This window comes from Elephantulus edwardii, unplaced genomic scaffold (genome assembly GCF_000299155.1).
Source record: "Elephantulus edwardii isolate Elephantulus edwardi_28Jun2011 unplaced genomic scaffold, EleEdw1.0 scaffold00105, whole genome shotgun sequence".
NCBI lineage: Eukaryota > Metazoa > Chordata > Mammalia > Macroscelidea > Macroscelididae > Elephantulus > Elephantulus edwardii.
The window spans coordinates 1,215,708-1,229,856 of record NW_006399855.1 but is presented as its reverse complement, the minus strand read 5'-3'; the positions used below and the strand labels follow the sequence as shown (position 1 = coordinate 1,229,856).

Genomic DNA, 14,149 nt, shown 5'->3' with positions numbered 1-14,149 from the left:
ATTAAAAATAAAATATTAAAAAAAAAAACCCAAGAGGAGTGTGCATCAGGGTTGTATTCTCTCCATACCTTTTCAATCTGTATGATGAGCAAATTATTCAAGAAGCTGGACACTATGAAGAGAAATATGGCATCAGAATTGGAGGAAGACCCATCAATAATCTGCATAATGCAGATGATACAACCTTGCTTGCTGAAAGTGAGGAGGACTTGAAGCACTTGTTGCAGAAGATCAAGGAATACAGCTTTCAATATGGATTGCATTTCAATGTCAAGAAAACAAAGATTCTTACCACTGGACCGATAGGCAACAGCAATGATGTATAAAGAAGAGTCTGAAACTATCAACAGTCTCTTCTTGCTTCAATACACAATTAACACACTTGGTACTAGCAGTCAGGAAATAAGGAGACGCAATGCACTGAGAAAAACTGTAGTTAGGTACCTTTCCAAATTATTTAGTAGTGATGTCAGTTTGAGGACAAAGGTGTGTCTGATTCAGGCCACAGTTTTTCCAATCACTTGCTATGCATCTGAAAGCTGTACAGTGAATAGGAGGACAGAAGAAGATTTCATGCCTTTGCGCTGTGATGTTGGAGAAAGCACTGAACATCCCAAGGACGGCCAAAAAAACCAACAGCTAGGTCTTGGAGAGGGTGCAGTTTGAGTGGTCTTTGGAGGCAAAAATAATGAGGTTTCACCTCACATACTTTGGGCATGTTGCTAGTATGGGCTATTCCTTGGAAAAGGACATGATGCTAGGAAGGGTGGAGGGTAGGTGAAAGAGAAGAAGACCTTCAACCACATGGTGACTGCTGCAATAAGCTGTTGTGTGTCAGGAAATGTGAGGATCGCACAGGACAGCACAGGATTCACATTTTTCATTCACAGAGTCACTATGAGTCATACTCGATTCAAAGGCACCTAACAAAAACAACAAGTCCCTCCAAACAACATGTCCTACGTATGTGAGATGAAGTGGCATAAAGTCCTGCCAATAAAGCAACCTACTCCTTTTAGTCACACAACATAAGACTAGCTAGAATCCTACTGTGATATTTAAGTACAAAAGGAAAAACTCTGAAGTATTTCCATGAAAATCATGAAAGAACAATCTTTTTCTTTGATGTCATTAGCTACTATGACACAGCCTAGAGCAGTCTCTAGCATACCCACCCTCTCTTCATGGCATGAACAAAAAGCTACAAAGTGATCAAAGAGAAATGCAAAACAAAAAAAAAAAGAGAGAAATGCAAAACAGATCTAGTAAGATCATGGTATTCTATGAGGTCTACTAATGGAATTCTCAGTTATATAAAATATTTTATTATTAAACTACTGTGAATTTGCCTCCAAGGTGGCCCAGAGGCAGGAAGCTTTCCTGCAATCTCTAAGGCACATAGATCAAGTAGACCAGCAGCTCCATGAGAGAAGGATAGGTAATATCTCCTCTTGCATGATTATCTAATGCCTCTAAAAAGCTGCTGGAGGGTCATCTATGGGTTTGTTCCAACTTGATGGTACAGAACATCGATAATAACAACACTATTAATTTCGTTTTTATCACTTATAATCAAGAGTTCTAAATGATAAAGAAATATAGTAGGAAATAATAAACTGTAATACTCTTATTATTAAATGAGAAATGAATTAATTACATAGAATTATCACAGATGAATATGCCAATTGTCTTTCTAGTCCTCAATCACTATTAAATAAAATTACATTAGTTTGAAAAAATTGTGAGAATAAAAACAAATTCTAAATAATAAAGTGATCCGAAAAGTCTAAGAAATACCTAATACATTTAAAATCAAGATGACATGTAGATCATCACTAACAGTTGTAGTCACATAAGAATAAGGTTGCATAGTGGAGTGCATTTGGGGCAGGGGGATTGTATACCAATGAAGAAGTTTATTTTTTGCTTTTCAAAGAAAGGAACTAACTGGGGGGCGGGAGGCAACAATGAATGAATGGAAATCCAAAATCTCTGTAAATGTTCATTAAAATTAATAAAATACATTTTTTTTTAAAAATCTTTTTTCTAAATCAAATCTAGTACAGTAATGGCCTGGAAACAACAGAAAAATAGATAATTAAAGAGAAAGCAATTTATATATAAAAGCAAAACTTTGTATGTTGTTGTTAGGTGCCGTCGACTCATAGTGATCCTACGAACAAAAGACCTGAATACTTATATAACTTTCATTGTTCTCCACGTTCAAAGAGTTTCTGGAGGCAAGCTATTTCAGAAGAGGATACCACTCTTGCTTCCAAGCTTGTTTTAATCAGAAAGCTCCACCAAACACTGTCCACCAGGAGTAACCATTATCGCATTCGACACATCAGTGTTACAGTGTTTAGCATCACAGAAACCACGAGTCACAGAGTTACTTCTGTACAGCAAATGGACAGACCAATGCTATACCTCTTAGAAGAATGTTTGACCAAAACCAATTAAAACCAGGCCTGAGGGCTGCAGATTAAAATCACCCACTTTTGTATATAAGTATAAAAAAGGAAAATGTTGACAAAATAATGTCTTACCTTGTTCATCAAGAAGTTTCTTTGTAAGATCTTCAGCTTCATCGCCACCCTCCAACTCCAAAGTATCATCATTAATTTCAAGATTCTCCAATTCAAGTTCCAAATCATCAGGACTTGATACTTCCTTATTATCCTTACATTCCTTTGGCTCTGTTTAAAAAAAAAAAACCAAAACATGTAACTCTAAATTAAAAGACATGCTAAAATTGTGCTGCAAAAACAAATAAGGATTCACAAAACTTTCACCAACATAGAGCCTACAAAGTACCTGGCAAAAAATATAAATGAAAATTTTTATTATATCCAGAATTTGGAAATACTGCATTATGATCACTGAGAAGACCCATAACTTCTTTGATTCTGTATGCTATTTGATCCCTGAGGGAAAAAATAAATGGATATATAAATGGCTGGAAACTTATACTGTAGAAGGGCGTGTACAAAAGTTGTGGAAAAAATAATGTTGATTAGGCAGAGTAGCATCCCATTAAGGAGAGACTGAAACTCCAAGATGAGAAGTTAAGATTTTTTTTCCTATCTGCAACATGACCTCTACTTAATCAAATTGCTGTTGTTGTTAGATGCCTTTGAGTTGAGTATGACTCAGCAACCGTATGAATCAAAGATGTGAACCCTGCTCTATCCTGCGCCATCCTCACATTTCCTGACACAGAGAGCCCATTGCAGCAGTTACCGTGTCAATTCACCTACCTGGTTGAGAGTCTTCCTCTCCTTCACTGACCCTCTACCCTTCCTAGTATCATGTCCCTCTCCAAGGAATAGCCTCTCCTAGCAACATGACCAAAGTATGTGAGGTGAAGTTTCATTAATCCTGATTCCGAAGAGCACTCCAGCTGCACCCTCTCCAAGATTTATCTGTTCATTCTCTTAGCTGTCCAAGGAATGTTCAGTGCTCTTCTCCAGCTCAAAGGCATCATGGGGAGCAACATTTAAATCTAATATGGTAAGAAAAATCACTTTAGTAGAAGTACACAAAATAAGTTAAGAGTCCAAGTGACACATGGCTAACTGAAATGTTGGTGGTTTGAACTCATGCAGCAGTATTGCAATAGAAACACCTGGCAATTTGCTCTGACAAAGATTATGAGAAAATCCTATGGGGTTTTACAGATTACACAAAGAAAATCCTGTCATATGGAGGCACAGTGAGACGAAATCAAACAGACTTCAAAAAAATAAATTAGAAAAACAAGAAAATCTAGATCTAAGAAAAAGAGCTTTAAAATTTAGATGTCAGGTTAGAGAAAAACAAGAAATGAACTAGCAAAGGAAAACGAGAGAACAAAGGAAAATGACCAGGAACTGGAACAGGCTAAATAAGAAGAATAAAAAAAGCAAAGAAGAGTTGAACAATTGAACCTAAGTTCAGTAATGATATCAATATGCTGACAACTGTTGAAATTAAGCAATAAACATGATTTCACTTCAACACTATATTAATAATTTAAAATTTTATAATTAAAAAGAAAAGCAAACAAACCAAACTCAGTTCAGAATGTATGCTTAAAAGATTGATGAAGTTATAACTACACTAAAATACTACAATTCTTCTTTTGATTTTGTTTTATATTCTCTAATTACCTAATTTTCACATTTAATGCAAAAATATGATAAAAAAAAAAGTCTGATACCTTCACATTCATCCTGTTCATATTGGAATAGGTACAAAATTCCAAAATATATAACACTGACTGAATACAATGCTTACAGATTTAAAAAAACACACAAAACTTATATGTGACCCTAAGGAAAATATAATCTCCTCTGGTAACTTTATAACATTTATTCAAGTCAATATAAAACATTTACTTAATAATAAAAAAAAAAGTCTGATACCTGATGCCAGAGTATATCTGGGAAAATGAAAGCATTACATTGTGCAGACTAATTTTACTGCCTCTAAAACAGACTATCATTTTTTTCTTCCTGTATAATTTACTTCCCAAGGTTCTCTGATACCTGGTTATTAAAATATAAATGTTTATTGATTAGCTCTTATGTATTTCAAACTAAGCTTTTAAACACTCAGAAAAAGTTTAAAATGTGATCACAAAATATACTCTAACTCCAACGATGAATGAATGGAAATCCAAAGTCTCTGTAAATTTTCATTCAAATAATGAATTAAAAAAAAAGAAAAAGAAAAAAAATGCAATACATACTAAGTGAACAATAAAAATGCCTGTGCAAATAAAAAAAATTACACACACACACACACACACACACACACACACACTAATTCAAGAAAGTGAATATAGGAGAAGGACAAGGGGTCAGCATGTGAAAGCCATAAGGTAAAAAGATTCATCAGTTCTAAAAGTTAAACAGGAGAAAGAATGGTATAAGTAGGTTTATCAAATCATTAAAATTCTGAACACTAATACAAGTTTAAACTTTATTCTAAATGCAATACAAAGCCATTAAAATATTTTAAGCAGGAATATCCTGAAGAACTTATAGAGGGCAGCATGAATAAATAAAGGAAAATCAGGTAGGAAATATAATAGTGCTTGGATAAGAAATGATGATCGTTAAGAACAGCAACAGTAGGATGAAGTCAAGATGAAGTTAGATAAATATACTTCATAAATGCATAAATGAATATTCAAAACTAGGCAAAATCTTCCAGACTTAATTACTACCTCTTCCCTTTCTTCATCAAACTCCAAGAAAAGATGAACATTTAAAAGGACAAATGAAGGTGAAAACTCAAGAAAAGTAGGGGGGGAAACCTGAGTTTAATATCACAGAAGCCAAGGAAAAAAAATATTGCATGGAAAAAGCTGTTAACTGTGTTGAATGGTGATACAAAACACATATAAAACAAATCCACCAGAGAGTTATGTGAAAGTGAAGGCAAAAACAATTTCAGGCAGGAATGGAGTTAGAAGCAAACTAGAGTGGGTTTGAAGAAGAGAGTAGGAATGTAAAAAATATATACACAACCAATTCTTTCAATACTGCTTAAAAAGGAGAAAGAAAAGTAGCTAAAAAAAAGCTATATTTAAAAAAAACACACACCAAAAATAACAAACACAAGAGAAAAATTGTTTTAAAAATTTTAGTAATTTGCTAGTTTTAAATGTTTCCTTCCTACTCTCCTTATTCTTTCCCTCTTTCTATATTTCTAGATAAGAATACTTCACACAATAAGAATTTTTAGATATGCATACCAAAGTAAAGACCCAAGAGAGAAGCAGATTGATACAGAACATATGAGAAATAAAGAACAATGGATTACAATAGGATTCAGAAGGAAAGAGACTGGATTCAGAGTACAAGCAGATTGGCCTTTTGACAGGAGATACAAAATTCTGCATTACTCCTGGGGGAAAAATATACTATAAACACAAAGTAAAGGTTATAAAGTTGAGGAAATTCTGTCTGGTGACTTATAATTTCTTTGTAAAGTACTGTATTACGTATAATCTTTTCGCTAAGAATGACAAGGGACAGGATGAAAACTGGACAAAGAATAAAAAAAAATCAGGGAATAAGCTGGTGACAAAAATGTCATCAAGTGCTCACTTCTGCATATGCTAAAATTAAAATGATATAGAGAAGATTAGCATGGCCCCTGTGCAAGGATGACACCACAGAAATGTCTTCAATTTTCCAGACAATATTGAGAGTATTTCTGAAGCTGGTGATCATGAATTTATGAAGGTATCAACCTGTTTAACTGTCAACCCCAGTACAGTAGTTCCACCAGTTTGGAAGCAGGCAGAAATAAGATAAACAGAAGAGTTAAACTTGCCCAGTACTTATAAATGAAGGACAGGGAGTATGTAAAAGACAGAGATACTAAAGATAGACCAAAGACTACAATCTAGAATGGGAAAGAATTGAATACACAGAACCAAACAAGAGATTGAGGTCCAAAAACAATAGGAAAACAGGTACTTAGGGCACTTAAGAAAGCAAGCTATAAGAATACAAACCAAAATCCAAAGCTGTGGAGTTGACTAACTCAAGAGTATACAGGACAATGTACATAAGTTTCCAAAGCCGTGATCTTTCTGGAGGCAGACCACCACATTACCATATAGCAAAATAACTGGTGAGTTCAAGCCACTGGTTTTTTGGGTTAAGAGCTGAGCTACTTAACCACTGTGCTTTCAAGATCAATTTTGTGTCATGCCAGTAAGAGTAAAATTACTGACAGAGTCAGTAATTTTAGAAACTTCCATAATCTATAAAGTGCTTCTACAAACTTAAAAGACCTAAGAACTCCTCTGCTTCAATAAGTAAATTTAATCTAATTAGTTACTAAATTCACTCTCTTCATTCTTGGCTACATTTCCTGACTATATCACTTTTTTCATGGGGGGAGGGGGGGCTGAGGCTTTTGCTACAGAGGGTCAAGGATTACAGACTGCAATACTGATTGTGGGACAAGCGCCAGCATCATGATAGATGGAGAAGAAATTAGGATTGTTAACAATTTCAGCTTGCTCAGTTCCACAATCAACACTCATGGCACCAACATTCCTCAAAAGAGGAACTGTATTAGAAAAACCTGCTGTCAGGGACCTCTCTAAAATGCTGAAGAGCAACAATGTCAGTCTAGAAACTAAAGTGCACCTGATCCAGGCTATCATCTTCGCAATTACCTGATAAGCATCGGAGAGCTGGATAAAGACCAAAGAGGCCAGAAGAACTGATGCTTTTGAGCTGTGGTGCTGGAGAAGAGTACTGGACATACCATGGACAGCCAAGAGAACTAACAGGTCTTTCTTGGAAAGGGTGAAGCCAAGATGTGCATTTGAGGCTAGGATTTTAAGGCACTGTCTCACATACTTTAGGCATGTTGTCAGGGGGGATTAGTCCTTGGAGAAGAACATCATGGTTGGAAGGGTCGAGGGATAGATAGTGCAGGAGGAGGAGACCCCAATGAAATGGACTGGACACAGACTAGGGTAATGAAAGTAGGTGTGTCAGAGAAGTGAGATTGGCCCAGCACAGAACAAAGTTCAGTGCTACTGTGAATGGGATGCCTAGGAGTCATGGTTGACTCAATAGCACATAACATGATCATGACCGAACGATCATCATTTGTTCCATGCTCAACTCTTAATTCCCCCAATGTTTAAGTGACAAGACAAACTCTGTAAAACATAAAGATGCTTACAGACTCTCCTGACACAGAACTTTAAATAAAATGGCATCTAAGGACAATACATACAATCTAATATAGTACTCTCCTAATTTGATGTTATCTTCTAAACAGAAAATGTTCAATCCCCTACCTCTTCTTCAAACATACTGTATAATTTCTGACTTATCTGTCCTTTTTTATGCAATTCTCTCTACTTGGAGGTCTTCCCCTACATATTTTGTAACAATCCAAGCCAGCTTTCAAAGTTTTGCCCAACAGTCTACCCATGTCCCCATTTAATTTCCATAGTGTGCTACCATTTTCTCAGTCCTATTCTTAATTCTACTTCAAGCTAAAATTTAAGTTCTTAGTTTCACAACATCAAACTGTCTATAATTGCACATACAGCACATTTGTATTTGCATGTGAAAAGTTTAGATCCTGCATTCTCTTCCTAAAAGAAATATAAACCAAGACCCTTCAAAGAAGCCAAACTTGTTTATGAAAAACTTTGACCATGGAGGGGAAAAAAGTAGAAATTTTCTTTTTTTTAAATTCTTAAAATAAATACAAAAGTGATTAATATTTTCCAGTTATACTCATCAATTTTCTATTTTAACTAGCAGAAATTGGGTTGTAGGTATAGAAAATGAGTATTTTATGTATGCTATATTCTCTATACTTTTCTAAATATCTGAAATATTTCATTTTAATAGGATAGAAATCACATTAAAATTTTAAAAAATATATAACATACCTTTTCCATGAAATAGTTTATTATTCTGATAAAATCAACAAAAAATTAATATTTACGTATCAAAATGGTCTCATATTGTTAACGTGGTCTTACCATAAAAAAAACCACTATCTGCGCACCCATGTTTATTGCAGCTTTGTTCACAATAGCAAGGAGTGGGAAACAACCTAAGTGCCCATCAACAAACGAATGGACAGAGAAGCTGTGGTATATTCACACAATGGAATACTACGCTGCAAAGAAAAATGAGGAACTCATGCAATATTCAAAATGAGTGACCTTGGAGGACATTATGCTGAGTGAAGTATCTCAGTCTCCAAAGGTCAAATACTGCATGGTGCCACTGTTGTAGATGGGGAGGTTGGGGTAAGACTGTGTAAAACTGGATAAATTATGTATACTACATTGAAACAGATGAGGGAGAGAACAATATGAAATAGATATATGATAGGGTATTATGGTTATCATAAGAGTCCAGAATTAAGGTTGCATAGTGGAGTGTAATGGGGGGGTAGGGTGGGGTGAAGGGGGATTGTATACCAAATGAAAGAATTTTTCTTTTGCTTTTCAAGGAGAGGAGTGAACTGGGGGTGAGGGCTGGGCAGGGAGAAGACTGCAACAATGAATGAATGGAAATCCAAAATCTCTGTAAATGTTCATTAAAATTAATAAAATTAAAAAATAAAACAACAAAACCCACTATCTTTTTTCACAAAGCGAAGAACTATACAATGTTCTACATGACCATCCTACTGTATACAGAACATAGCAACTAGTTTTGAATGCTTTTAAGAGGTCATCTAAAATATAGCTACTAGTCTCTTCATGCTGTAAAGCAAAGAAGAGTGAAGAATATCAAAGACCTAAAAAATAATTAGTTCAAAGGACTAAAAGACTATTCAAACAAGTCTCCACTGACCTGAGACCAGAATAATATGGTACAAGGTTACTATTACAAACTAACTGGGAGTACAGAAGACTCTAAACATAGTCGTGAGCAGTCCACTAGTCTATCACACCAGTAAATCTGATGTTCCTTATAATTTTTGGGTTTTTTTTTCCTCGCATCTATCCAGAACTTTCTGTGCAGCCAAACAAGAGATAGTAAGTGAATAATGATGCTTACTAGGAACATATTCCTTAGATTAATTAACTCACAAGAACAAAAGCGCTAGGAACATATTCCTTAGATTAATTAACTCACAAGAACAAAAGCGCACCAACTGGCCCAAAACAAAGTTCAGAAGATAGGAAGCGGCAGGAAAGAAGAAAAAAAAGAGAGAGAGGGAGCCCCAAAGGTAAAGGAGAACAAGTTTGTTGTTGTTATGTGCTGTCGAGTCGCTTGCGACTCATAGCGACCCTATGTACAACACCCTTAAACTCTGCTCTGTCCCGGTGCCAATCGCACTGTCTCTGACACTCCCATCGCAATTATCCCAGTCATTGAATCAATCCACCTCATAGAGGGCCTTTCCCTCCTGCGCCGTCCCTCCACCCTCCCAAGCATGAGGTCCTTCTCCAAGGACCAGTCTCTCCTTACAACATGTCCAAAGTATGTTAGATGGAGCCTCAGAATCCTTGCCTCCAAGGAGCCACCCGTTTTAACCCTTTTCCAGGACAAATCTGTTTGTTTTCCTAGCAGTCCATGGTACTCTCAACACTCTTCTCCTGCCCCACAGCTCAAAGGCGTCAATTCTTCTTCTATCCTCCTTGGTCATTGTCCAACTCTCTGATGCATAACAAGTGATTGCGAAGACCATGGCCTGTATCAGATGCACCTTAGTCTCCAGAGAGACACCATTGTTCTTCAGTACTTTGTAGAGGTCCCTAATAGCACACTTTCCCATGGCAATGCACCTTTTAATTTCCTGGCTACTGGTGCCAAGAGTATTGACTGTGGAGCCAAGCAAACTCAAGCTGTGAACAATCTCAATCTCTTCACCATCCATCCTGATGTTGCCAATTGGTCCAGTGGTGAGAATCTTTTTCTTCTTGACATTGAGCCTCAATCCATATTAGAGGCTGCAGTCCTTGACCCTCTAAAGCAGGTGCTTCAGGTCCTCTTCAGTTTCAGCAAGCAGGGTTGTGTCATCCGCATAACGCAGATTGTTGATAAATTGTCCACCAAGCTTGACCCTACATGTCTCCTCATAGAGCCCAGCCTCCTGGATAATCTCTTCTGCATATAAGTTGAAAAGGTATGGAGATAGGATGCATCCCTGGCGTACACCCTTCCCAATTTTGAACCATGCAGTGTTCCCTTGCTCTGTTCTGACAACTGCCTCCCGGTCCAAGTATAGGTTTCTCATTAGCACAATCAAGTGTTCTAGGATTCCCACTCTTCTCAGAGTCAGCCACAGTTTGTTATGATCCACACAGTCAATCGCCTTTGCATAGTCAATGAAACACAGATAAGACATTCCTCTGGTATTCTCTGCTTTCAGCTAAGATCCATCTAACATCAGCTACAATATCCCCAGTACCATGACCACTTCTGGCAGTTCTCTGCTGATGTGCTGTCCAGTCGTTTTTGGATAATCTTCAGTAGAATCTTGCTTGCATGTGAAATCAATGAGATTGTTCCATAGTTTCCACACTCTGTTGGGTCACCTTTCTTGGGGATGGGAACCAATATAGATTTCTTCCAGTTAGTTGGCCAAGTGGTTGTTCTCCAGATTTCTTGGCACAACTTGGTAAGCACGTCTAGGGCAGCATCTGTTAGCTGAAATATGTCAATTGGTATACCAACTATTCCTGGAGCCTTATTTTTTGCTATTTCCTTCAAAGCAGCCTGAACTTCTTTCATCACCATAGGCTCTTGCTCATATGTTGTTTCATGAAATTCTGTGTATAAATTCTTGAATGGGAAAATTAATTTGCTCTGTAAGCAATCATTAGAATCACAATAAAAATCAAGAAAGTGTTGTTGTTAAGTGCCATCAAGTCTCTTGCAACTCATGGCAACGGCCCTGAAACCTGCTCTATCTTCTGTCAACTAGGGGGAAAAAAAACAAACAAAAAACCCACAAAGGAAAGACACTTTCACTCTTCTAATTAGTATACTAAATAGCACCACAGCCCACCAAATAGAACACAAAACTGATTTTTTTTTAAAAAATTAAGTAGTTGAACTTGAAAAAAAATCAAAAAGTAGCTGAACTTACAATATAGCTGAAAATAAACTGTAACATCAAATGAAGATTTATGTAAACAAAAGAGAATATATATACAGGTATATGCTGTCTATATGGAAAATGTCCATCAATACAGTCATCCTAAGTCTCAAGATCTCTTTTCTTTTTAAAGGGACACTTCTCCTTTTGTTTATTGTTTTACCCTAATGGTTTTAAAGATCCCCATAACCAGACTCTGCAGTAGTAGACCACATGTAAAGTAGAGACAGCTGTGATGCAGAGAACATGGCTCTGGGGTGCAGACAATGAGGCTCTGGAAGGCAGTAGTGGTTGTAAGGGCTGTGTGGCTGACATGTCCTTGCTGCTTAGGCTGATGAACTACGCTCTGGAGCACTACACTCCCTCCATGCTCATTTCCTCTCCCTTCATTCTCTCCTCTAAGTCACCATCACAGCCAGTTCCTCCAACTATTACCAGCAGTTCCAACAGCAGCAAGAGGGGCAGCAGCAATGACTACAAGAGGAAGTACTAGGATTCCATACAGTGTTAATACAGTGTTTGCACAACATGCAAATCATGTCCTATTTAAGAGAAAGGTTACGCACATTGACATATAGCTATATTTCTCCCATAAGGAAAATGTAAACAACTAAATGAGATTTTATACGAAGTAAGTTAAATAAATAAAAAATTAATTTGTCTAATAAAGGAGATGGGGGTAAAAAAGGTTGCCACTGATTCAATTTTGACAAATAGCAATCCTGTGTGCTAGAGAACAGAACTGTGCTGTTTTCCAAGGCTGTGATTATGCAGAAGCAAATCATCAAAGCTTCTAGAGAACTCCTACATTAAAAATGCCAAGTTTCCAGCTAATCTCAAGTCTCAGGATCATCAAGTTGATTCTTACTCATAACGAACTTCTACTAGGCTTCCAAGGCTATAAATCTCAACAGGAAGAGACTGTCCATCTTATTCTCATAGAGTCACTTGTAGATTTAAACCGCCAGAGACGTGCAGCCTTCTGGTGAGCAACACAACTAGCTAAGGACCATGCCAACAGAGCTCCTTCTAGCTAGCCACATGTACCACACAAGGAATCTTTGTTGCCTAATAATGGATTCTTTTCTCAAAACAATATGTTAGGATACAAAAGCTTTTAATTAGCTATTATTGTTATGACAGGAGTCCAGAACGAAGGTTGCACAGTGGAGTGGACTTGGGGGGAGGGGTTGTACAACAGTGAAAGAATTTTTTCTTTTACTTTTCAAAGAGAAGAGTGAAATGGGGGGACGGGGTGGGTAGGGAGAAAAATGCAACAATGAATGAATGGAAATCCAAAGTCTCTGAAAATGTTCATCGAAGTTAATAATAATGAAAAAAAAGAATATAAAAGCAATTTTTTTTTAAAATTATTTGTGTGTGTGTACCATCAAATCAGATCTGACTGGTACGGGAGGAAATTGTTCCTCCCTCTCCAACAGAGCACCTGGTGGATTCAAACTGCTCACCTCTGAGATTGTAGTGCAGCTTCTTGCCACTAGGCCACCAGAGCTTACCCAAAAACAAAATTTTTAAAATTCTCTATCTTTCAAATCTTTCACCCTGTGCCCTTCTATTTTCCTATTTTCAATCTTGAAGGTCTGGCATAATTCTCTTTAAAGGGCATAGAGTAACTGGTAGTCAACATCTCTCCTTCCTTTTAATGTCATCAAAGTCTTCTATTTCTATAGTTTTTCTTCAGTTAGAAATATCTAACCACAAGAAAGAGAAATTACAAAATCAGAGAACAATATAAACAAATTACTTTCACCAACAGTCTAATTAAGGAAAATTTATCTTACCAAGATTTCAAATGATACAATTTTAAGGTATTATAAAAAAGTATTTTCAAGTTAATTAAAATCTATTTTTAAAAATATAGGCACTGTTAAAACTGTGTCAATTATTATCATGCCTTTGTGCTCTATTTCATATTCTATATGACACTAGTAACTATATTAAACATGCTACTTTGAAGGTAGTTCTGATAGCATTTCAAGTAACATTTTTCCTTTAGAATTTTACCTTTGCAATCATCTTTACTGGAGTCTTTATTCTGACATTTTTCATTATCTTTGAACAAGATGGCTGGAACAAAAGCTTTCAAATCAATGAGGTTCTCATAGAAATTCCGAGCATCTTCATCTTCCCATATGCCCCCTTCCAAGTCATATTCTCCAGGTTTACCAGGTGTGAATATATCTATTCCAGGCCCATGCTCTATTAAAAAAAAATAAAATAAAATTAAGATAATCAACATTCTTCACCTTGGGAGGTTATACTAAATAAATGTAAAAGAACTAAGGAAAAAAACCTTAAGTACAATATAGTAAAGCAAGACAAAATAACTTCTTTTATATTTTCAATGTTATACAAAGTGAGCTTTGAGTTTTTCCATTAAAAGATACTCCTTCAGAGTTGGAAAACAACCTAAATGCCCATCAACAAACAAATGGGTAGAGAAGCTGTGGTATATTCGCACAATGGAATACTATGCTGCATTGAAAAACAAGGAACTCATGCAATATTATTCAAAATGGGTGAACCTGGA

The 14,149-nt window shown here is 36.4% G+C and overlaps 1 protein-coding gene across 1 annotated transcript in view; it reads right to left on the bottom strand.

Moving 5' to 3' along the window:
* UPF2 (UPF2 regulator of nonsense transcripts homolog (yeast)) overlaps positions 1 to 14,149 on the bottom strand; it is a 178,389-nt gene that overhangs the window by 120,643 nt on the left and 43,597 nt on the right. Inside the window, exons 5-6 of the mRNA XM_006891842.1 lie at positions 13,624 to 13,818; positions 2,550 to 2,699 (exon numbers count right to left, since the gene is read on the bottom strand). Of these exons, the coding sequence (XP_006891904.1) occupies positions 2,550 to 2,699; positions 13,624 to 13,818 (345 nt within the window). The remainder of the gene's footprint in view (positions 1 to 2,549; positions 2,700 to 13,623; positions 13,819 to 14,149) is intronic.